Genomic DNA, 26,704 nt, shown 5'->3' with positions numbered 1-26,704 from the left:
AGTTCTTTAAAAATTTTGGATATTAACCTTTTACCAGCTGTATCATTTGTGAATATGTACTCCCATTCAGTGGGTTGCCTTTTCATTTTGTTGAAGGTTTCCTTTGTCGTGCAGAAACTTTTTAGTTTTAACTAAGGATGTAAAAGACCTCTACTTGGAAAATTATAAGACACTGAAGAAAGAAATTGAAGAAGATACAAATAAGTGGAAACATATACCGTATTCATGGATAGGAAGAATTAGCATCATTAAAATGTCCATACTACCCAAAGTTATCTATCAGTGTAATTCCTATCAAGATACTAATGGTGTATTTCACAGAACTAGAACAAATATTTCTAAAATTTATATGGAGACACAAGAGACTCCAAATAGTCACAGCAATCTTGAGAAAGAAGAACAAAGTTGGAGGAATCACATTACTTGAGATCAAACTATACGACAAGGCCATAGTCATCAAAACAGTATGGTACTGGCATAAAAACAGACATATTGATCAACAGAACAGAGTAGAGAACACAGAAATAAACCTGCACCTTTATGGTCAATTAATATTTGACAAAGGAGGCAAAAACGTACAATGGGGTAAAGATAGTGTATTCAATAAATGATATTGGGAAAACTGGACATACATGCAAAAAAATGAAAGTAGACTACCTTCTTACACCACACACAAGAATAAACTCAAAATTGGATTAAAGACTTAAAATGTTAGACTCAAAACCATAAAAATCCTAGAAGAAAACAAAGGCAGTAAAACCTCAGACATTTCTCGTAGCACTGTTTTTTCTGATACATCTCCTCGGGCAAGGGAAACAAAGGAAACATAGAGTATCATTTCTGTAGGCAAAGAGCAGTACCTTATTTCTACAAAGGCATCCAGTGCCCCCTAGACGTCATGAAACCGTAGGAACTTATATCATCTCTTTCTGTAGATCTTGAACAGAATTGTTTCCTAGTTGGTTTTACTAGATTAAACCAACTAATTTCATTGAACTGTTTTGCTGATTAGTTTAATATGTTAAGCAAGACATAGAAATCAGCTTCTCCCATATTCTATGTTTATTCCTCATAAAACAGCGTCCCACTCTAGGTGAATGTGTGCTGTCATTGATATCAGTCACTGCAAATACCCGGATCCCCATTTCCCCTCAGTGTTATGTACAAGGTACAGCCAGATGACCATCGATGGGCCTGTTTACTTAGTAGCAGCGTGAAAGTTCCTTCATGCCTGTGGCCATTTCCTAGCTTATAGGGGATTAATTCCTTATTAATTAAAAAGCAGTGTCTATCTGTCCTAATTTCCAGTTGTCTTTCAGAGCAAAAGGAGCTTGGGGAATTGAACTTGGAGCCTTAAACTTTAAAAATTATTTATAACCCAGCCGTGGCTCAGCGGTTGAGCTTCGACCTGGGATCCAGGCGATCAGGGTTCGATTCCTGGTCAGGGCACATGCCCGGGTTGCGGGCTTGATCAATGATTCTCTCATCATTGATGTTTCTGTCTCTCTCTCCCTCTCCTTTCCTCTCTCTGAAATCAATAAAGATATATTTAAAAAAATAAATAAATAAAAAATTATTTATAAAACTGGAGTGCTGGTTTGGCATTTGCTATCAGACTTATGTTATTATCAGTTTTCATCAGATTTCTCTCACAGAAACTGAGAATAAGCTCAAGTTAGCCTGCACTGTCCTCTGCCCTTCTTGAGGTGGAAGATCTAGTGATTTATATATTTAAAATATGTAAAAGCAAAGAATAATTTACATCACAGAGTCATACCCTAGATAAATAAAGGTAGCTGTTTTTTATGGCCACACTTCCATACAAGTACACTTATCCAAATATAGTCAGTTGAATCTCCAAGGAGCTTTTCCCTTGTACCCCCACTCTTTTTCTGTCTCCGTGATATCTCTCACCTTAATTCTTACTTCCTTATGTTCTGGCCGACCTTTCCCTGACCACAGGGCCTTGAGTGCTTTCCCTGTGGAATCCATCAACTCCTCTCCATAATTAGCTTAGTGGAGCCAGTGTGAAGTGATGCAAGAAGGCTTAGCTTCCCCAGAGCCACACTTTGTAGTCTAGCACACTCCGTATCTGTTGCTCCAGGGAGCCAGATACCAGGAAACCATTATGTTAATACAGCAACAGCAGCTCTTATTTTTTCAATCCCACAAAAACCATATGTGACCTGACATGATCTTAAGATATAAACAAGTACCCAACATACTTTGGGCTCCCAGGTACTGAGTTTTCTTTCTCACCTGGCGTTTTGGCCAAAACCAAATCCCTCATCCATTCAGTGAGGGATGGTGATGCTATCATGTCCATTGTCTGACCTGGAAGTTCATCGGGAACAATTGTATATGATGTTATTCAGGGACCTCTGGCTAAAATTTTGTCTACTGTCTTTTCAGCCTTCTTTTATTTGAACAAATTATGTTTTCTTCCAATAATTTTATTTTACCTATTTGCCAGGTATTGGACTAGTTTTGTTTTTTAAAAGTTTACCTTGTTCATCTTCCTTTGAAAATTACTCTTATTCTATGACAATTTGCAAAGATTCAGAAGAATTAGCTTTATATTTTGTTTCTCACAATTTGCTTTTGATAAACTCCAGTATGTCCTACTAGCTATACAGGTTACCGACTAAGGCAGTCATTTTGACCTTTCAAAGCCCCTTGTAACTGACTCAACCACTTTATTCTGTTAGGGTTCCATGCTCTTTATAAAATGTGTATCTGTTTTCTTCAGCCAAATGTGAATGTGCCTGATAATTTTGAATTAAATTTTTTTTACCCTCCCCTCTAAGAGACAGCCTTTAAGAAGTCTAGAAAGCATTTTGAAATTAGTGGAATCCCTCCTTTTTTCTCCTTTGCTAATTTCATTTCATTATAATATGAAGATTATTAGAAATGTAAACCTGTAGGATATTTTTGAGAAATTAATATTGTTTTCAAAAATGACTGTCACACCTCCCAGGTTTAAGTATACGTGGGAATGTGTGGGAATATTGGCTATTTGGTAAGCAAAATACTTTTTTTGTGTGATTTTCTTTCCCAGCTTAAACCTTCACTTAACAGTATGCCTTCTTTTCTGTAACTTTTACACCTCCTTTTTTATTTTCTCTAAATAAAAATAATTCCTTCATTAGCCTCAATGAGTTGGCAGTTTCCTGTTTAAAATATTTTTGACATTTGCAGATTGATACCAGCTTCCATTCTGGGAGTCCATCCCATGACTGGACCAGGGCAGGGAAGAGCTGCCACCGAGAGCAAACTTTCTGTAGGTTGGTTCAGAGCTGGTCAGGGCTTTGCTAATCTCAACAAGTTTTCCAAGGGGAAGCTTTCTTGCTAGCCTCGCTGGAACCTTGTCTTTGTTGCTCAAGTCACATGAGATGGCCAGAGGTGAGCTGTGGTTCTGTGCTAAGTGGAGCAAGCACCCTGGTATGCTTGCGATAGTGAGGCCACTCTGTAGAACCCGAGGCTGTGGAAACTTGGGTGTTGGCTTAGGTCATTTAGAGACTGAAAACCTACTGCAGATCTTGGAGTCCAGAGACAAGTTCGGGAAGGGACTGGTGCATTGTGCTCTGTATATCCCTTGGCTCCACTTGGCCATACTTGCATACATGTTCCCCTTTCTGTAGTGTCAAAGAAGGAAGATTTTCACTTGTGACTCTAGAGAGGCCTGTGTGTCTATAGAATCAATTTGTGTGTCCATCGGTGTGTTACAGCAGACTGGGGCTTCTTGCCCCCTTCCTGTGTGTGGTTTTCCTTGTTTCTACCAGGCCACATCTGGGAATTGGGTGTGTAAATCAATCCCAGTTGCCTCTCATGATAAATCTTCAAGTTATGTCTCTTGTCACTGGAAGAAGTACTACTAAATCAGCACCACTGAATAATTTGGGGGGGGGGGAATCTTCTTCTATTTCCTTTTCTCTGAGTATAAAAGTGGCCTGTACTCATTTAAAAAATTTATAAAATATAAAAAGAATAAAGCCCTCTTATAATCTTCCTCTCAGTAACAGCCTCAGTTAACATAATGAAACAAGTGTTTACTGTGTGTTTTCTATGCCTATTGTACTTTACATAGTTGATATCAGGCTATATACTAATTTTCATTTTATTTTTTTAAATATTCACAATTATGCTATTAGCATTTTTTGATATATCTAAAGAAATTGACTCTAGGACAACAAGCATGTTTTTAAAGGTACACTGAATCACAAATTATAAATCTATTCTCTGCATTTATTAAATTTTTGAAAGAATACCAATGAAAATTACTGGCTAGTACGCTAGTGATTTGTCTAGTAACTTCCTTGCAGTGAAGCACTGAAGTATTTGCCTGTAACTAAATTTGCAGTGCCAGCTCATCACTGAAGGGTAGCTGACTTTCTTCTAATGTTTTGTCTTGCATACACAACTGTTCCTTAACCTTTGGTCACCAGCCCTCTGAGAATTCAGTGAAAGCTAAGAATCCTCTTCCCAGAGAAATGCATATTCACACCGAAAACTAATTGTAATGATAATCAGTTATGATATGCCAGGCACTCTGCCAGCTGCTTTACATGTGTTATTTCATGCAGTCCTCATAGCAGCACTATAAGGAATGCACTGTTATCCTCATTTTTGAGATAGAGACATTAAAGCTTTAAGGAGATTAATTTTCCCATGACCGTAGAGCTAGTAACTGGGGCTTAGACTCTGATTTTTATGACCTCAGAGCCCATCCCCTAAATCATTGTGCACCTAGTTTTAGGGAGCTTATGAATTTCTAAAGCTTGCTTATTGATACTGATGTTAAGGACACCTTACCTGTTGCAATCTAAAGATTGTTATTGGCAGTGAAGAATTTGCGTGGTTAATGGACCTTGCTATTTTTGTAACTTATTTACTTAATACATAAGTGTTTGTTGAACATTTACTGTTTTGAATACTTGTTAGGTTTTGTGATTTGTTCCTTACCCTTAAGCAGTTTACTATCCACATGGACAACAGCAATTATGTGTATCAGACAATGATAAAAATACAAATATCAAGCTGATTATATCGTAATTAGACATTTCCATAAGCTATATAGGAAAATTAATCTCTTTACTTTGTCATACCTTAATGCAGTTGTCATCCATTGATTCCCTAATGTGTAAAGGAAAAGTCAAATCTAAAAGGCCACCATGTCCTCTGGGAACCTGAAAGATTCAGTGTGTCATAAAAATGAGGTTTATAAAGTGAGACTCTGAGAACTAAATACGTATCACATCCAGAATCCTGAGTGGTCTCATCAGCATCATCTGTTAGCCCCAGGGAGCATGCCCAATAAGGAGATTCAAGAATGTTTAGCCAGCTCTCGAACCTTATGCATCGCAGGGTAATTCTTTTGAGTTGCACATGTGTAGGCAGTAGAACATCTTGCTAGTTGTTGCATCTTTTTTTTTTTTTTTAATATACCTTTATTGATTTCAGAGAGAGTAAAGGAGAGGGAGGGAGATAGAAACACCAATGATGAGAGAGTCATTGATCGGCTGCCTCCTGCACGCCCCTGGCTGGGGATGGAGCCCGCAACACGGGCATGGGCCCTGACTGGGAATCGAACTCCGATCGCCTGGATCCTAGGTCGATGCTCAGCCGCTGAGCCACACCCAGCCGGGCTAGTTGTTGCATCTTGACTCAAGTAGGGTTCGTATTGACAGAGGCGACTGCAGTACTTCAAAGGATGCAGCAATAGCCTTGAGTCATGGAGGAAGAGGAGTGGCAATCTACCAACCTTGGATGAAACCATGTTGCATGGGAAGCCTGTTTAAGCTGACCACCTGACAATCAAGGCTGTCAAAGAGAGGGCCTGTGGCTATAATTCAAAGAAACGCTTTCTCCAGGAGCCTATCATGGGAAAGTTGTACATGTGACTTGAACAGCTGTTGTATGCCAGGTTATCACAGATAATGGCTATTGTAAGATATGAAGGATGGATTATGTCAAGCTTTCTATTAACAGGGCCCTCATCAAGTATTTGTACAGTTTTAAAATTTAACTCCTTTAAAACTTCAATCATTTGGGCTATCCATATGGTAGAATTAATTTATAAATGGCATCTGAATTTTCTTTACAAAGCAGGTTGAAACTTAGTTATGCTAATCATGGCATATAGTTTGTCACCTTCATTTATGAGTCATTTTTTTATTGGAAATGTCTAAAATAAGATTCTTTTATATACATTTGCGCTATGTTTTAATCAGTTTAATAAATTGTTTAAAATTTTATTGCTCACACAGTTTTCATAATTCCTGCAACTTGGCTTTTTAGCATTATTTTTTAAAGTGAGCAAGGATTTTGTGAAAAACTATTATGTCTAATAAGCCCCTAGATGGAAAATATTTTTGAAGGACAGAAATTCCTATCATTGTTCACAAATCATCATTTGAATCTATCCATCTACTAGTTGTCTGAAGTAATTTTCCAGACAAATATGCAAATGTTTTGATGGATTTTATTTAATTTCAAAAGAAAAATATGATACCAGCTCTCTATAATTTCTTAAATTCATTCCTGGGGAAAAATATAATTGAAAGGAAAACATCCCTTTTCGTATTTGCTTTGAGTAGATTCTCAAGTTGTTTTTCAGGTGAGTAGTAGATTGATGTTAAATGTCCATCACACTTTGGCTTCACAGAAAGAATTCAAGACATAGCAACTGTCCAATTTTTGAATTTGCTGTGTGTGTGTGTGTGCACATGTGCATGCACACGCCTGTGTAAGGGGCTTCCACAAGACCTTTCGATTTCATAATAAGCAGGCTTAGGGACACTAAAATTTGACATTCTTAACTGTTACTAGTTTTTGTCCCTGTAGCCCTGTGCAGTTATCTTCCTGTTAACGATGTAGAAACCAGAGTCATAAACTGAGCATATACCCAAGGCACTCCTGTAAATTGCATCTAGCATTCATGTGGTCTGGTCTCCTTGACCTAAGACTAAATTGGAGTAGAGGGAAGAGAAGAAGAATTTTCAAAAGTGAAATAGAAGTCGAAGTCAAGAAGGAAAAATACTAGAAAGACAGACATGTGCACATGCTCCCTAAGTTTCTGCAGAAAGATTTATTTCGATGGGCCTTTTCGTATCTGCAAACACTCCTTTGCTCAAGAGCCAAGCACTGCACTGGGCGCCTCTGCTGCTGGTGCGTGCGTGTGTGCATGCGTGTGCTGGCAACAACGCACTCAGGAGATAATGCAAATGACCGGTGAGGGAACAATTAATGGTGTGGCAGGGAATATTTTTTGATAAATGCTTGGGGAATGAGGTGACAGGCGTGAAATTGGAAAATTCCTTCAGCGATCTAAAATATAAATAGCTTTCGGAACTGAAAAGAGCTTCACAGCTGAAGATTTTATTGTGTTGGGAGGAAAAACTTTTTTCTCTCCCCCACTCCCTCCTCCTCTGCAAGTTGTTTGTCCATTCACAAAACAAATACTCTGCAGCCCAGCGCGGCCCATGGGAATAAATTTCAGGTCGAATTAGTACAGTTTCCTTGCTGTCAGGACGCTGGAATTAATGGCGTTTTGATGACACGAATTTTGAAGGGCAAACAAAGGAGCCGAAGGGAGAGAGACAGGAGCCCTTAGCGGCTCGGGCCGCCTCGCCCCCGGCCTCTCTTGTCTGCCCCGCCATCCGTCTGCCAATCTCCCTGTCCACGGCCAGTTAAAGGCGCTTTTTATCCCCCTTTCTTTCCCACAGAGTTTGCCAGATCCGGCCCGGTGCCTGGGTTCCAGGAGGACACGCTGCCGTTGGCCTTCATCGACTTGAGACAAGTAAGCCTTTGTGTTTTTGTTTTTTGTTTTTCTTTTAAGATGTGTGACTGAAGACCATCAGGTCTTAAGGAAAAGGGGAGGGAGGGGGATTGGCGTTGGCGATTCACACTGGAGACCTAAGGGTTTTTCTCTGTGTCTGAGGCCACCTCTTTTATTTAGCTATCTGGGATCCTGAGCTGTGGTGGAGTTAAAGGTTTTGTGGGCAGAAGGAAAGGCAGGAGGTGGGAGGAGGGACCCAAAGAGTAGAGGGACTCAAGTGACCCTCAAGTGATGTGACCCATTGTGCTCTAGTTGGCTTCTGCAGACACAGCAAAGAGATAACTGAGCAAACCCATGCTAAGCAGGTGCACCGATGCAGAGGCTGCCTGCCTAGAGAACCTTTGTCCGTCTGTAACGAGGGGAGCGGCATTCCAGGAAAATGACATTTCTTACATTCTGCATTGTTGGTTAGGCTTGTTGACTTTTTTGTTGCCTTAAGTCTTCCCATCCCCTCCTTCGTAGAATGTGGTCGGCCATGAGTGACTAAGTGGCCATTTTAGAAGATGATTAGCAAAGGCCCTGGCCACTCACGCTAACCTGCCAGGCAACCCCATTAAAATAGCCCGAGGAAAGCCCGTCCCTAGGCATACCTGAGTGCTGGGAGCCCGCCAGATAGAAAGAGTCATTCTACAGAGCTGTTGCCTGCAGGTTGGAATGGTGGGTAGGCCTTGGTCGTTTGGGTTCAGAGGAACAGGATGGGCGGGGGCCTCGAGAGGGAGCAAGTTAACTGGGCTCTGTCATCTCTTCACTCTGAAGATGGATGGGGTCGGATAGAAAGTGTGAATGAAGTAAGAATCAATGACTGATGCTTCTCTCCTATTAAAACAATCTTTTTTTTGGTCTGTTTTAAAAAGGGGGCTGGCTTTGTTTCTCCTGCCATAATGATGCAGTGCCTCTTGTTTTCAGAGCTGACATAGTTTGCATTCTGAAAACTTTTAGATGCCCAGGGTATTTCTTAAAGCTGTATCGGTAGTCTCCTTACCACTGTGACTCGATTCATGCTGGAACAGCTTTTAACCCATAATGGATGGCTTGAGCTACCCCCGAATCCTTGTGATGGGTGGTGTAATCTGTCATCTGATGACAATTCTGGAAAGCCCTGTTAAGCAGAAAACAGAAAATTGTGTCTCTATAGATCCGCCAAAGTTTGAGGATTCAGGCCGCGTCCCAGAAACGTGTGTCAACTTAATATTTGGGGGCCGAGGTGGGGGTTCTCTTACACATAAAGGCTTTCTCAGCATGGTCACAAATGGAGCTCAGTATCTCTTTCTACATTAAGACCTTCCACCTGTGGATTCAGCAACTCAACTGAGACGTTCAGGTTTTAACCCCTTGGCTGATGTGAGGCTGAAAGATTGGGATTTTGCTTTAGGGTTTTGTGGAGTGGATCTGTTGGACTTTTCCCCTTGTTTCTTCTCAGAAACTTCGGAGCCAATTGGCTTTTCTTGGAAAGCAGAAATTGAATTTCATTGGAGAAACACATCCAAGGAAACAATTTTTCCCTGCTCACTATTCATGAGAAGGAAGTGTGGTCATTCTCTCTAGTTTGTGGTTTTGGTCCCTATGGAAAGCAACTAGTGTTCACAGAAAATGTTAACTAAGGGAATGCGTTAGAAAGCACAGCCCAAATAAGGTGACTGAGCCAGGGAGAATTGTGCAAGTACTTGTGAGCTCTCAGTGAGCACTGGTGTTTATGCTAAAGTTCCTGTTTTCTATTACATTCCTGTTCTCCACATCCTTTTAGGATGTTTTAGCAGTCGAACCCAAGACCTCAAAATTTTACTAATAATGAAAGAATATGTTTCTTCCTATTGAATCTACCACCTAATTTCTATTAATGTCTGTCTCTATTAAGCAGCCTAAATTTTTTAACAGATCATTTGAAAAACTTCTCCAGCTCTCAGGCTGTAGCTCATTATTAGGAGGTCTCAGGTAGGTGGAATTATTGTGAGAAAAATTATCCTTCCACACCCCATGCTGGAAATATTGATCTTCTTGCAGTTACCATAGTCATTCTCATAACTTATTGAAAATGAGCATTTTTTCAAAGGAGACTTCTTTTTTTGAACTATAGAGATGTTCAAACTATAAATAGAAAGCCTGGGAGTATGTTTCCAAAGGAGGTATCTGGACTTCAAATGAGCCCTGATTAAGTGTCTTTGAATATGTTTCCTTTGCATGTGCTCTTTGGAATCCTAAAATAGAGTTAAGGAATTTGGGGGCTGGGGGCTAGTCTTAAAAATCATGTCATATAACCTTTGGCTTGATACTTGAATCCCTGTACAGCACCCCAGACCGTGCTTGAATTTCCTGCTTGAAGAGAAAGGTCCACCTTAGCACAGTCTGATTATGAGAAAGATATTTCTTAAGTTGGCTAAAATCTGTCTCACTTAACTTTGACCCTTTGACTCTTTATGTTTTTATTATAACACACCCCAATTTGGGGGACGGGCTTTTTATCCTGGTTTACTGAGTTTCCTGTCTTCTAGTGGCATGGTTAGCCATTCCTCATATAGTCCTTATATGGTTGATTCTATGGACCAGAACTGGAGACTTTGCTCTCTTTGGGCTATGTTTTTCTTTTAAACATATTAACAACACAGACTTTGATCATTTTTATTTATTTAGCCTATCTAAACCTTTTAGGTTCTGATTCAGTTATCCACCTTACTAACTGAATATTATGCCCTTTATAAGTCAAAGATAACATGGCAGAGGTTACAAGGAAGAAGCCAAAGTCAAGGTAAGGCATAGGGTGCACAGCCATGCAAGCGGGGGCCTTGTTCCCAGGTCGGAATGTGTTTTCCTCATGGGTTCATGGTATGTTCATTGCGAACATGCTTTCATGTTCTTTTGCTTTAGAGTGTTTCAGACACCATCAATTGGATGATAATTTTTAAAATGTTCAAAACCTGGAATATGTGATGAAATCATCTCTTTATAGACTATAATAGCAGAGTGTCATTTAAAAGCTATAGAATTTCATTAGGAAGCAAATTAGATGTGGATAGCAAACTATTCATCCTTTCTCGCCTGTCCTGTCTGTTCTAATTTTTCCTACTTCTTAAGGAAAAGACAGAAATGACATTTTGAATATACAAGCTTTCATGATATTTTACATTTGTATAGCACTTCAAAGTTACAGCAAATTTACATACATGTCTCGTCTGTCAGATTTCTGGGTTTAGAAAGCCTGCTAATAATAATGTGAATTAGACAGTAAACATCAAGATCTCCTTCTTTGCCACTTTATACTTTCTGTATTTCCAAGTTCATAAAAATAGGATTACAGTGCAGCTTCACATCACATTCATATACAACACTAAATATATGTGCATAATTCTGTTAAAATCCAAACTTGGGCTAATGCTAAACCTTGAGAAGGACAACTTAAGGGCTCCCTTATGAACTGTCTTGAAGTGACACATACACACCAAGTACTAACACTTGCTGGCCTAAAATAATTGGGAATTACAATACAAGGCCAATAGTAGATTCTCAGTAGTGATTTGATTCCTTAACAGTAATATGGCTTGTATTTTTCTTGCTGTTAAACATTCAGTAGATAATGCTCATGAGCACCAGGATTTGAACTTCAGTTGATTGCTGTTTCAATTTATCAAACCGAGTGCCTAGTATAGACAAACACAGCGTAGGCACTGTGGGAATACACCAATGAATATCATTGGGTCTCTGCTGCTCTCCAGGAGCAAAGAGACGATCAGCACATGCTTGATTCTAATATAACATACATTGTGATAAGTATGACATTGGTAGGATGAAGCCATTATGTATGTGTCAATTATTTCTGCACCTTTTGCTACATAACACATCACTCCAAAATGTATTGGCTTAAAACAAGAACCATTTATTTACTTAGCTCAAGTTCCTACAGGTTGGCAGTTTGCAGTAGGTTCAGCTGAGCCCACTCAAACTTTGAGGTCATTTTGCTAGATTGGTCTAGGCCTTAGCGAGGCCAGCTTTTCTCTGCTCCATGTGATCTCTCATCCAGGAGCAGCCTAATCCAGGTTTATTCACAGGGCATCTTGGCATGATTCCAAGAGAGCAAGAGGAAATATGCCTGGAGGCCTGCATTTGGAACTAGCAAACCCCCTATTCTGTTGGCTAGAGCTGGTTACAAATTCAAGGAGTGGGGAAACAGATTCTAATTTAACACTGCAGTTGGGATATTAACCTTTCATATAAATGATGCAAAATAAACAATGCAAGTCAGGAGCAAGATTGTATCTATAGGTACCAAAAGAGGCCATGAATTGGAGAGGTTTTATAAAATATTTCATGGGAAAGGTGGAGATTTAAACCGAAAGTTAGGTGTTGATGGGCAGAAGGTATTTCAAGCATAGAAAATAACTAGTTTTAAGTTTTGTTTAAAAGTGTGTGTGTGTTTCAACACCACTTTTATTTGAACATACAAATAAGATATGCATATGTTGCTGAAATAAGTTACATAGTACTTATCTGATTATAAAAAAATATGCTATCAGTAGAAAGCTTTGGGAAAATACAGAAAGGTTCAAACAAGAGAAAAATATTTTCTTCAATTTCTTTACCTATATATAAATTTATACAAAATCAGGCTCATACTGTATGTATAATATTTTTAAACCTGATTTTTATTTACATAACATTATTAGACTGTGAGATTCCCAATTACCTTAATTTTTTAGAACATATTTATAATATAGATATTTTTATAATATTGGGGCTGAACATTCACATAGTTCATGATCAAAAAATATAAAACAGTGAAAGTTTCATTACTGGCCAACAAATTTTTCTTCCTAGAACAGCTGCTGCTGTTAACTTTTTGTGTATATTTAGAAATATTTATACACATAAAAGTAATTACCAGTATACGCTCTTTGGTTTTTCATCAGCAGTGTGGCTCAGAAGCATTTCGGTGCCGGAGAGTGGGGCCTCCTCATTCTTTTTCACCACTGCATAATATTCCATTGTGAATTTTCCATGATTTTCTTAAGCGAACCCTACTGCCTAACATCTGGCTGTTTCCAGTGCTCTTTTCTACTTTGCTGTTATAAATGATGTTTTGAAGAGAAACCTTTCACATGCACACTTTTGTGTCTGTAAGTGTGCCAGTCTTATAAATTTCTGAAATAGAACTGCTGGGCCAGAGCATGTTCATTTGTCATTTTTATAACTATTGTTAAATTTTCCAGCCCAAGTCCCTGCTCCAAAAAATGTGCAAAAATGGGTAGCAGACATTTAAAATAATTGTTTATTACATTACTGGTCATTTCATACCTAATTCATGACTTGTATTTTCTATCCTTTTGCACCTGGACTGCTGGCCGGGAGCCGAGATCCATGTCATCCACAGCCTCAGCCTTCCGTTAAGTCTTTTATGCTTCTCTGGCCTCATTTTCTCGCTTTTCACACCAGTTCCTTTTCTCTTTTGAGTTAGGCCAGTATGATAACATCCTCTGATTTTGTGTCAATCACACAGCTTGTGATCATCTTCCAGCACATTTCACCATGTTCAGTTAGAATACCAGCAATATCACCATTTTCTCTGACTTCAAACCCCAGTATACAGATCTTATCATGTACTTAGGGAGTAAGATGTGGTCATCGGATCCTCTAGTAATATCTGCCAGAAGGTCCACAGAGGGGCACATGAGTGCACCAAGCGTGCAGCAGCCCTTCCTCCATGACTCTGTGTGTGTGTGTGTGTTTTGATTTAACCAGGATCTAGACTATCTTCCCTCTTTCAAGAATTAGGCTAATTTCTTTAAGCTACCATTTTTAAATTTCTTTATTCTTTTTTTTTACTGTTCAGCTTCCTCATGGGCCTCTGTTTTTATGTCCTATATTTTTCCTTATCAAATGCTGCTTTTTGCTGGCTACCCTGAAACATTTCACATTTGTTACTCACATTTGTTGTTGAGGGACTCTCAACTTCCCCAGGTAATTATTTATGTTTTCATATTTATTTAATTTATGGCTGTTTACCTTACATGTTTGACCAACAGGAAGAGGTTTGAAAGGTTCTTTTCTGTAGTAATATCACATTTTCTGTTCCTTGGTCCCAACGCTTATTTACTTTCGATATGCATAAGTTTTTATAAAGCTGAATGAACCAGGTTGTGACATTGCCTCAGATCTCCTGAATGGAAATTGTTGGCAACAACTCTCTTGCAGCAAAGCCATCCCAAGATATCTATGGCTTTTTTTAGATTGAGCTGGTTACATTCCCTCTAGGCCAGTTATTCCCCAATTTCTAAACCTTCAGTCTAAAGTAAACACAGTGCATTTCCATTGCAGGTACTCAACCTGCCTTAGAAACAAGTATAGGACCTAAGAGAGACAATTGTATCTTACTTTGGAGATGTTGAACAAATTCTGATGTAAAATCAGTACCTTCAGTTAGTAAACATCAGGTAGGGAAACCTGAGAATAACTTAAGAGCCTAACTGTGTAAAACTACCCTTCCTGTTTCCCATTGTTTCTTGATCCTATTCAATAAAATTTTGGGGTTTTTTAGTTTAGTTTTTTTAAAATATATCTTTATTGATTTCAGAAAGAGGAAGGGAGAGGGAGAGAAAGACAGAAACATCAGTGATGAGTCATCATTGATCAGCTGCCTCCTGCACGCCCTGGGCATGTGCCCTGACTGGAAATCGAACTGTGATCTCCTGGATCCTAGGTTGATGCTCAACCACTGAGCCATGCCAGCCGGGCAAAATTTTGGTTTTTGAATCAAATTGCTGTCCCTTCTCTTTTGCCCTGCCCCAAGTCTAATGAACAATATCCCCTCTAAGACGAATAGTCCATCTTTGCTGGTCTGTTGTTGGCTCCTGGGCAAAATCTTTGCTTAATAATTACTTATATTTTAACCTCAATAAAACACCCATTTATATCAAAAACGTATTTTGTCTGATATACCACATATCAAGATGATATATAGTCAGTAGAATTTCTCTGTTGATGTTTCACCCTGGCCAGTCTAAGCAACCCCTAACTAGGAGGCCGGTATCAGGGTTAGGGCAGGCCCACATCTTAAAAGCCCTCAGGTATCAGTCTTCATCACAGCCAGGCAGCTGTATTTAACAGGAAGAAAGCCATCTCCCCTCTATACTTCTTAATACTGGTTCTTAACCTGCTTGGGTGTTTTTTTTTGGGGGGGGGTATAGTTTGCCCAAGTATTTACTGAGCTGCTGTAAACAGAGTCATGGTGGATAAAACAAGAGGTTTGGGGAAGGGGATAGTAGGGGAAAGTTTTCATGGAAGGATATTCTTGGTGGAGGAAAATATAATGGCATTCTAAGTATATGGATCAGTAATGCTGTCAGAAGAAATACTCCGCAAGTGCTCAATTGAAATATTTTGTAGACCTTCAGATTGTATATGATCTTGAATAGCTTGTAGAGCTGGGAGTCATGTGCACCAGAGTCAGAAAGCAAACAGTTTGATAACTCATGGAGTTGGAAGGGGCCATTCCTGTGACTGACGTGGATGGTGGAGTTGGAAGGAATGATTTAAGTCACAAGACACGTTATCTTGGAAAAGATTATCTGCATCACCCTATGGTAGCAGATCTATGCGGAGAGCACGTATATGTGGGTAGATGTCATTTCATCATATCCCAAAGACATTTGGTGATCAGAAGAGGATGTGAGTGATGTACGAGACCACCCACACACATCTCTTTGCTGCTAAAAGTTCCTGCAGACCGTAGTCCATGTCTTGACATAGGCACAGCAAGCATTTGGATGTAATTATGACCTCCCTAATCAGAAAATATTCATTCATCCATTCGACACTATGCCTAGCATGTTATAATGCGTTTAGCGGTGTAGTGGGCGTAGTGCAGTGAATAAAGCATGGTGTCTGCCCTCGGGAAGGTTGCATTCTTGTGTGGTTTGCCCGTGTTTGTAAAACAGGCCTTTTTAACCTTCTATTCTTCCCAGAATCTCTCTTTAGCGGGGATGCCTGTTATTTTGAGGGGATGCCACTTTATCTAGGTTTTGAGTTTTTGTATTGATGCTGCAGTGGTCAGTTTTAGCGACAACCGCAGAGTTTTCTGGAAAGATCCCCAGGGGGATAAGTCTGCTGTACACTGATACACAGGCTTTCAGAAAAGAACTTTTAACTATGGTTTCGACAGTCTGGCATAAATAATATGGTCCACTTGGAATAGGTCAAAAAGTAGTCCTTTGGTTTTTGAAAGCAGGATTTTTCTGGTTCTGTTGGCAAAGTTGTTTTGCCCACGTTGTTTTGACAAACACCCATAACCTTCAGAGTAATTATTCTAACCTCAAAGGAAGCTCTGACCACAAAAAATCCCTAATCCCAAGCAGGGCAGAGTTAACACCTTGGGTCTGGTTCTGTAAAAAAATATAAATAGGGACATTTTTGACGATAGACTCCTCTGAGCTAGACCTCTGATGAGCATACACAAGGGCGGGGTACAGGTGCAGAAAAGCCTTTAGTGGCTGGGCAGCGGCTGCAGCCTCTGCAAGCCAGGTCCCCTTACTTTGCTTGGGACATTAGTATCTAGGGCCATCATGGAAAATTTGCAGATGGGATAAGTAATAAGTAACACGTTCTGGGGTTTCCTGGATGTCCTTGGTTGGAGGAGAGTCTGTTCTTGAACTGCTGAGACTCTGTCTCACCTCATACCAGCCTCTTAACCAGGAAGGAGGTAAGCTCAGAAATTCTGCCTCAGGGCTTTTTTTCCAATTTAACACAGAATCTTTTTTTTCCAGACCAACATCTCATGAAATACTATCCAAGCAGAGTACAACTCTTTGGTATATAAATTATGTAAGGTGTCATTTAAGTGCTAGGAAAAGACCCAGGTATTCAATGGGCCAAATGGCATCATAGTGTGTTGGGAAGGCTGTTTTCTGATCATTACCCTCTCACTGTGGAAATCGTTTTACCTACTCCTAGGCCTGATTTTAGGAGGTTGGGAATCAGAGGAGAGGGAACAAGTATTAGTAGTGGATGCTAACCATGTGAGACCATGGTGATCTTATAAGAGGTAGACTATCCATTGATTTTTTAAGAGTGAACAGTTGGGGTCTTTGAAGGGAAGGTGGAAGGTCTGGTCAATTCCATTGTGTATTTTCCAGGGGCTTTGCCCTGCCTCAGAGGAATCACACCCACTTAGCAGGAATGTGGGTAGCAGACACGTGGTTCTTTGCACAGTTGTGGTTGGGGGAGAGAGAGCTTCTGAGCCACTTTAAGGGTCTTCTCCTTCAGACAGTTTGTGTGTCTAGAAATGCTGACTCATGATGACAGGCACTGTGGGCCCTGTCAGAGTTCTTAAACTGTGTTACTGGTAGATGTGTGGAGACAAGCAGTGGTGAAGGACCTTCAGTTAGGAGCAGTTGTGGACAATTTTTTGGTTAGCAGGGGACAAAACACCAGGCTTTTGACATATTTTACCGTGAATAATACATTGGATTTGGCCTTTGACTTGCAGGCCTCCCAGGCTAACATCCATTGTTACTGTCAGCTCACACTGGCACAGTGTTGGGTTCGATGGGAAGTCGAATCCAAAAGAAAGCCTGGTCAACAGGAGGCAGAGCTCTGCCGCGTCAAGGTTCTTCCAGGCTGTAGAACAACCTTTCCTGTAGATGCCAGAAGGGCCTTTTCCAGAAGTATGAGTCTAGTCTGTGACAACCCTCCTACCCTTTTGCTCCAATAGAACAACTGTAACTTTTAATGTGGGCATGGTGCCTGCCTCATTTTAGACAGCCTCAGAGTGACTCCTGTGAGTTCAAGAGCGAGAGTCATTCAGTTTCAGCTCTTGTGTGAAGAGCTAACAAGCATAGCATAGTAAGCCACCTGGCAATTTCTGTCTTAGCTCATTAGCATTGGTCAGTCTCTCCTGGTACATGCTAAGAGACCTAGGTAATCTGTGAGGCTGGCTGCTAGGCTTGCCTGAGGCACTGAACCACTCTGTTTCTCCCAATGAGCCAAGCCTCGGAAACTCTGGGGGTCCCTCCCTTATCTCCAGTGCACAGTGTGAATATGCAGACCCACAAACCTGGAGTCCGCCAATCACATCTTCAGGGGAAAGGACAGGAAAGTCATCACCAGTGAATTTCCCTGGGAGAAATAGTGGCATCAGAGGTTGTTGTGGTAATGTTGGCTTAATTAAAACCTAATAGGTTATGAACACAGATCTCATCTCTGTTAACTACACTGTCTGGTGTCCTATCAGAAGGACACTCATAGGCCAAGGAAAGGGCAACAGATCCAGGTCTTGGAACTAATTTCTAGCGAGTGCATACTGCAGATAGCCGCTGGAGGGCAGCAGAGAGTGACAACACAGAGGGCTGGATTTTGGGAATAGGGGCATATTTCAGTTTGCCAAGAAAGAAGCCCCCATAGCTCTAAGAGAGTTAGCTACCTGGGAGCCACGGTTACTAGTAGAGGCCCTTGGGGAACAAGGATCAAAAAGAGCATCCAGAACCCTGATCTGAAGGTTGAAACACTCCTTCTAGGCAAGTTCAGGAACCAGGAGTGGGTAAAGAACTGAGGCGGGGCTGACCAAAGGGGGAACCAGACTGCATCTGCAAAGGCGGAGGTCCAAAAGGACATTCTGCAGTGTCAAGTCCCAAGGGTTGGAGCAAAGACAGAGCAGGAACCAAATGAAAGAAAGAACTACAGTCAGAGGCACGCCAGAGTGAGTAAGTTGAGGAGGCAGAGGTACAGTCAGGAAAGATGGATTCTCTGAAGGAGCCATACCCAGGAAGGAGACTTTTGTAAGATGCATATCAGCAAACAGGGAGTTGCAAAGGGGACCAATTTCAGACACAGCCACACAGCCATATCTATGGGATTCTTGTCTCTTAAAGTAGCTTCTCCTTGATCAGCCAGGATAATGTCTTTCTTGATTTCAAGGGCAAAATAACTGGTTGAGAATGTGGGGGCGGGGGTGGGGGGGAATGATATGACATTCTGAGATGGGACTAAGGGATTCTTATACACGAAATGAAATTGAACTTGGACATGTAGCCCTTCTGGATAGTATTGGTATGAAAGGACAGCTCACTTTCCTAGAACAGCTTCTGACGTTCCCTTTTCATATTTTATACTATAATACTTGCTAAGAATATCCAGTAGAAAAGAAAAACTGGCTCTGGTGACTAGTTATATAGGCAAGATCCTCAGTCAATCCAAGGACTTAGGATCTGTTCCCAGTAGGTTAGCAGAGAGCTGTTTGGAATCTCTTCTAAATGCTGAGCACTTAAGTTTTCCATACTCCTTAAGTACAGAGAAAGAAAACTCTTCCTTGGCCTATTAAACTCCTAGTATCTCCTGTGTTTGTCTCAACTCCTTAAACATCAGGAAAATGGGGCTCCCCTACTGCATATTCCAGGAGCCCTGTATTGGGTGTTAGGGCAACATAGTGGTTAAGAAGTTTGGAACTAGGCAGACCTGGGTTACTAGCTATGACACTGGCAAATTATTTGACCTCTCTAAGGTTAGTTTCCTATTATCTTTGATTATATGCTTACCAACTATTAAGTAACATAATTACTTTATCTTACTTAATGCTTACTTCAACATTATAAGCCTTATAAGTTATTATAAATTCTTTATTTATTTGATTTATTTTTTAAATTATTGTTGACAATATTACAGATGTCCCCCTTTACCCTCCTAAATTCTTCATTTTTTTATACCCCAGGATTTGTTTCCAATAGGTTACTTCATAAATACACACAGGTGAATGACTACATAAATTATGATATACCCATATAAAGAAATATCACTCATCAATAAAAAAGAATAAACTGTTGATGACATCTAATTCTAAAATTTATATAAAATTCTAGAAAATGCTGCTAATCTGTAGAAAGGAGGTCAGTGGTTGCCTGTGGGCAAGAAGCACAAGGGAATTTTGAGGGGAAATGTTCTTGGTGGTGATCGTGGTTACATTGGTGTCATGAAACTCTACATGTAAAATGGGTTCATTTGTAAATAAAATTATATCTGAATAAAAATGATTTTAAAGTAGCAGTCTAAAAATATAAAATTTTATATATAAAATTATATATAGAATGTTATATAAAATTCTAGAATTTCTATTTTTCTTGTACCCTTTAGGCTTGGCCTCTTTCATTCAGTATAACATTTTGATATTCATCCATGCTATTGGATGTAATTCATTTTTTTATTGATGAGTGATATTTCTTTATAGGGGTATGTGGCTGTACCATTTTTCACACCCACCAGCAGTGAAGGAGACTTTCAGCTTGCTTTGCATGCTCTTCAACACTTGGTGTGACAGTCTTTTGTTTATTGGTTTATTATACATATAGTAAAATTCATTTTTCTTACATATGTGGCTCTGTAAATTTTTATAGACTTACTTACTTATGTAACCACCACCAAAATCAAGATACAAAATATTTCTGTTACTCAAAAAGTTTCCTGCCCGGCTGGCGTGGCTCAGCGGTTGAGCGTCGACCTGTGAACCAGGAGGTAACAGTCCAATTCCAAGTCAGGGCACATGCCCGGGTTGCGGGCCCTCCCCCCAGTGGAGGACATGAAGGAGGCAGCCGATCAATGACTCTCATCTCTCCCTCTTCCTTCCTCTCTCTGAAGTCAATAAAAACATATTAAAAAAATTTTTTTTTAAGTTTCTTTATTGCTCTTTGCAGTGAGTCTCCTCTTTCCACCCCAGCTCCTGGCAGTGACTGCTCTGATCTCTGATGCTACAGTTTTGTCATATAGAATGGAGTCATATACATAATGAGAATCATACTTTTAATTTTGGTCTCTTTCACTTAGCATGAGATTCATCCATATTGTTGCATATATTAGCAGTCTACTCATTTTATTGCAAAATAGTATTTTATTATAGGGGTTATTTGTTTACTCATTGTAAACAGTTGATGAATACTTGGATTGTTCCCAGTTTGGGGATATCAAGAATAAAACCACAATAAACATTTGTGTGAAGGCTTTTATGTGGACATGTGTTTTCATTTCTCTAGAATGCATTCTTGGGAGCGGGATTTCTGCATCACATATTAAGTGTATGTTTAACTTTATAAGAAACTATCAAACTGTTTTTCCAAAGTGCCTTTTTCATTTTGCATTTGCTCACCAGTATATGAGAGTTTCATTTTCTCTGCACCCTTGCTAATATCTGATATTGTCAATTTTGTAAAATTTGCATCGTTCTAATAGGTATGTAATAGTATCTTGTGGTGGTTTTAATTTGCATTCCCATAGTGACTCTTGATGCTGAATGTTATTTTGAGTGCTTATTGGGCATCTGCATCTCTTCTTTTGTGAAGTGTTTGTCCAAATCCTTTGTCTAGTTTTCACAGTAATTCTTATTGAGTTGTGATAGATTCTTATTTTTTCTGGTTAACCGTCCATTGTGAGATATGTATTTAGCAACTTTTTTCTCTTAGTCTATGGCTTTTAATATTCTTAACAGTATCTTTCAAAAAGCATGAGGGTTTTTTTTGTTATAATAACATATATTTCATAATGACATCAGTTTTTTTTCTTTTATGGCTCATGCTCTTTCTCTCCTATCTTAAGAAATCTTTTTGAAACCCTGAGTCACAAAAATTATCTCCTATGTTTTCTTCTAGGAGTTTTATAGTGTTGGGTTTTACCTTTAGGTTTCTAGTGATATATTTTGAGTTAATTTTTCAATATGATAGAAGATATGATCAAGGTTTGTATTTTTATAGAATGTACAGTTGTTCCAGCACAATTTGTTAAAAAGAATATGCTTTCTTCATTGAGTTGCTTTGACACCTTTATCAAAAATCAGTTGACCTATATGTATGCTTCTGTTTCTGGACTCTACATTCTGTTCCATTTCTCTGTGTGTCTATCCGTTTGCTATGTTTTGATCTTTTAGATCAAGAATTGAAATGAGATAATATGGTATGAATCCTCTCTATTTTATTTTTCAAAATTGTTTTGTTTATTCTAGGTCCTTTACATATGTATTTTAGAATCAGCCTGCTAATACCTACAAAATAGCTTGTTGGAATTTTGACTAGGATTTTGTCAAATTCATAGGTTAGTTTGGGGAGAATTGACAGTCCGACAATATTGAGTCTTCTAATCCATGTACACAGTCTCTCTCTCCCCATTTAATTATGTCTTTGGTTTCTCTCATCAGTGCTTTGTAGTTTTCAGCAAATTTTGCACATATTTTGTTTAATTTATTCCAAAGTAATTCATGTTTGTTGTAAATGGTATTGTCCTTTTAATGTCAATTTTTAATTGTTCATTGCTAGTATGTAGAAATACAGTTAGGTTTTGTATGTTTTGCCTTGAATCTCAAACTTTCTAAACTCACTTATTAGATCTAATAGTGTTTCATACACTCTTGGTAGAGTGACAAGCTCCTCGCCTTCCTTCACAGCTTGGCTCAAATGTCATCTTTGTAAATCCTTCCCAACCTCTTCAGGCAGATTTAATTGTTCCCCCTTTGGGTCCCTGACATTTTGTATGTCCCTTCATTACTAATTCTCTTGTAATTACTTGTTTAATCATCTGCCTTCTCCATTGGATTCAGAGTTCACCAAGGGCAGGAGCCCTGTTTTATTTATCCTTGAATTTCTCCTCCCCCAGTGGGTAACATAATCCCTATCAGATGTTATACTTTCATAACTGTTTGCTGAATGCATTGACTTAATATTGTTTAGTGGCATTTCAGAAGTAAATGGAATTAGATTGAATTTCTGAATGATATTTGTACTCATACTCCCTTAAATAGTGTTCATCGTTTTCCTCCCACTCCATGCTCTTAATTTTCAAATCCTTTAATCTTGTTAAATGAAGTACAGAGGTCAGAGCCCTGGGGAAGGCAGGACCAAATATGGGGAAAGGGAACTTAGCTGACAACTCCTGGGACCCAGCACATGAGGACTTTCTCTTCATGAGGGGTGGCTACCTAGGAAGAGCACGGTGCATCTAGATGGTTGATGCTGGAAAAGAAAACAACTCCTCACCTGATAAAATATTCTTACTGCTTCAACAGGAGATGACTCCTTAGATGAAACACTTGGTCATAATCTTCCAACCCTGGTGAGCATCTGGGTCCAAGTGTCAGGTGTTGCCTTTCTCCTGTTCCCAAACGGGGCCATTTTTCTCAGTGCAAATGCACCCTTGGAGTTCATCCAGAATTCCATCCTGTTATATCCCTCTGACATGTGGAGCCCTCTAACTGAGCTCCGAGGTTAGACTGGACTGTCAATCCAAACTCTGGAACCAATTCAAGATATGGAGAACTTTCTAGGAATGACTTATAAAGTAGTTTACAAATAATTCCCGCTGAGGCAATGAGGAATTTTTAATGAGCATGATTAATGTGTTGAAAATGTAATATGGCCTCATTCTCTGTGCCAGAAATATACCTATGTTCATCATATATAATAATAAAATACTCTTAATATGTTATAGTATAGCTTAAAATGTTCTAAAACATTCCTGATTTCCCCATTTCCCCTATAAAAATGTTTGCAGCCCTCTTCATCTCAGCTAGTGACAGTTCTGGTCTGTCTTCTAGGAACGGATACCTTACAGTCATCCTTGACTCCTTTCTTTCTCTTACATCCCACATTTAGTCTGCCAGCATTTGTGTTTTTTTCTCCCTTCAAAATGTATATAGAAACTAACCATTTATAGCTATTACTTCTCTTCTCCTAATTCAAGTAATAACTTATTTCTCACTGTATTCTTGCATAACTTCTTAACTGGCCTCCATGGCTGTGACTGTGCTCCTCTACAGACCATTCTCAAATATGGCAGCCAGTGCGAAACAGTTAAAACAGAAGTCAGGTCATGCCACTCTTCTGTCCAAAGCCTCACAGTGGGCTTTTCATTTCACTCTAAATAAAAGCCAGTCTTTTTAATGACCTGCAAGAACCTATAGAACTTTCACATACACACATACTCCTGAACTCTCTGGCCTCATCTCCCATTGCATTTCTGCTCTTGCTCTGATAGGCTACTTGTTGTTTCTCAAACCTGCCAGGCATGCTTTTGTCTCTTCATTTCATCTTTCATTTCTTCGTGGCCTTTGCGCTTGATATCAACTCTTCCTAGAAGGTTCTTTTCCAGATGCACCCGTACTGCTTGCTCTTTCATCTTCCTCAGGCCTTTATTCAGGTCACTTAAAGTTCACCTTCTCATTGAGGCCTTTCCTGGTTAAGATAGTAAATTCCCTCTCCTGTGCCTCTATCGCACCGCCACCAAATCAAAACTAAAGCAAAACTCTTCCTCTTCCCGCTCTGTTGTTTCTGTAGAATTTATCTTCTTCTAGTATGTGATCTATTTTGCATATCTTATTGACTTGGTTTCCCATACTAGGGAATGATTTGCAAGAGGGCAGGGGCTTTGCCCATGTTGTGAACAGCTTTATCCTTAATGCCCAGAACAATTCCTGGCACATGGTCGGCCTTCAGTAAGTGCTTGTTGGGGGAGGACATGTCATCTCTGCACGTTTGCCTTAGTTTTAAGACCCAAGAGATTAAGAGCCTTTTAGACATGATTTGTTCTTACAAAACCACCTGATGCACCATTAAAAGTAAGGATTTTAGAAGTTTTTGATCTGTGGCTTAAAAATGTGTTGTACATATTGGATATAAACTCTGTATCTTTCAGTGAAATAGAGAAAGGATATTTCCTAAAAATGTTCTTGTTTGTGGATTTCTTTGCTTCACAATATAAATTGATAGGTCCCTGCTGATAAGTGTCCCTCCCTAATATCACTCAGGATGATGATGATGATGATGATGATGATGATGATGATGATGGTATTAAGTGTGGAGAGGACAACTGAGCCAGATGTTAGAGTCTCTGATCACAAGATGGCAGTGAGACTTGAGGCAACCCAGCTTATCAAGAAATGCAGAAGTCACTCGGAAATGGTCAGAGTAACTTGACAGAACATGTTGGGCAGCAGTGTTTGGAAAAATGGAAAGTTGACTCCTGATTGGAAGTGACTTGGATGTATTGTGACTTCTGCAGAGGACTGTTAATGTTGTTTAGGGAAAGAGTGACCTCTTTTCCAGTAGAGTACAGTATAGTATGATGAGATATGTAGAGTTTGGGAAATCAGAGGACACCAGGTGAATGTGACACCCTGGGGTAGTGAGTGTCAACATACCAAGGAGGGAGGGGCAGGAAAATTCTCCCTGCAATTGTGATAGTTCAACTACAGTGTTTTGGGTAATTAAAAAAATATTTAACCTATGTACCCTAACGTTAGAACGTGTTAATTTAGTAGCCCATCCTGAGGAGTGATGGGGAAATCTGCAGTGAGGCACCCAGGGCTCAGTGGGCACCTTCTCTTGTTCTCATTAGGTCCCTGTCCCTTGTCCCCTCCGCATGTGCTGGTCAGTGTCCTGGCGGGCTCCAGCCCCAGAAACCCGGAGGGTGGAGGCTGAGCTGTGGAGGCTCTAGCCGCCTGAAATCCCCGCTGCTTTTACAGAGGGCGGCTGGCAGCAGCTCACTGTCCTTAAGTAGCAAATTGCCTGGACAGGGATCATAGGATTTAATTGCTACGTCTATGACTGGCTAAGACTAATTGCATAAATGCTAGGGTTGGGTGGCCTAGATAGGCTAACTGACTCCTTGAAATGTGGATGGATTTTTTTTTTTAATTTCCCAGTCTGGAACAGAATAAAATAGCTGTGGTTTTGTGTTCGTTGTATCCTGTAATGTGCTCGGGATCATAGGTTTCAGAGATTTCTTTATTGTGGCTCCTGCTTTTTATGGGGTAATAGGAGTAAAAAAAGTCTTGGCAGTCAGATGTGGCAGAGGTAAAACCATTAACCTTTTTTCCTACTTTCTCTTTCCCATTTTCTTTCCCCAGAATCCATTTATTTTACACACACACACACACACACACACACACACACACACACACACTCCTGTAAAATCCCTTATGTAGAGCTATTGAGTCTTGAGTTGTAGTCTGGCTTATGGTCTTCTAGGCATGCTACTCCCTGGGAGAAAAACTGTAGCTTGTGGCTCTGCATAAGCCATTTCCTATTATTTTGAAAAGATGCTCGTTGAGCTCAGAGATCATGGAGCGCTCTTGCCAACAGAGCTGGGGCGGAATTGCCTACAGGTACAGACTGGCATTGTTTCACCCACATTTTTGCCCTCCTAATTGGGCTCCAGAGTAAAGTGGCTGAGAGACTAGAATCCACTTAGCAACTAAGAGTAGATCTACCTCCTATGGACCACCCCAGGATGTAGAACATTGAAGGGGAAGTCAGGATACCCCTCTGGTACTGCCAGCAGCTAGGTTACCTTGGAGAAGTCCCTTGCATTTTAATTTCCCCAAAGTAAAATGAAAACATTAGGTTAGGTAGTCTTCATGTTCCCTTTGATCTCTTATGTTCTGTGTTTCTAGATCATCCTTGGCAGCTTTAGACTTGTCCTCTTTCAGGATGGCTTCTTCCTTAACTTCTTATATGTTCTTGCTTAGAATTCTTATATTTCAGTTTTAGATAATAACATTTATTCAATAGGAAGCTTTTTAGCTTTCTTGTCACTGCTGATCTTCAGCTTATAAAACGGGATCCACCCAAATCTTTTATCAACCCACATGTCTATATCTCAGAGGACTTACTTGACTCAGTGGGAAATATAGTATTGACACCAGGAGATTCCCTGCTTGGTTTCTGCTTTTGAAAACCTGAGGTAAGGCTCTTGCTTGCCAGCAATGGAACCTGCCATCTAGTTATTGCAGCTCTCCAAAGCTACCTTGCTTTAGGGAGTTTAGCAATGATCTATTCTTTCATTGCCTGGAGCAAAATGTTCCTGGAAAGGAGGTCTCTGAATGTTCAGCCAATTGAGCAGTTCACTGGCTGAGTGTTC

General features: G+C 39.8%; 1 protein-coding gene across 1 annotated transcript in view; it reads left to right on the top strand.

Moving 5' to 3' along the window:
* EXOC6B (exocyst complex component 6B) overlaps positions 1-26,704 on the top strand; it is a 442,612-nt gene that overhangs the window by 319,488 nt on the left and 96,420 nt on the right. The window contains exon 20 of the mRNA XM_016202591.2: positions 7,725-7,798. Within this exon, the coding sequence (XP_016058077.1) occupies positions 7,725-7,798 (74 nt within the window). The remainder of the gene's footprint in view (positions 1-7,724; positions 7,799-26,704) is intronic.

This window comes from Miniopterus natalensis, chromosome 13 (genome assembly GCF_054644295.1).
Source record: "Miniopterus natalensis isolate mMinNat1 chromosome 13, mMinNat1.hap1, whole genome shotgun sequence".
Lineage (NCBI taxonomy): Eukaryota > Metazoa > Chordata > Mammalia > Chiroptera > Miniopteridae > Miniopterus > Miniopterus natalensis.
Note: the sequence above shows the minus strand (reverse complement) of the source record. Positions and strands in the feature narration are given on the sequence as shown.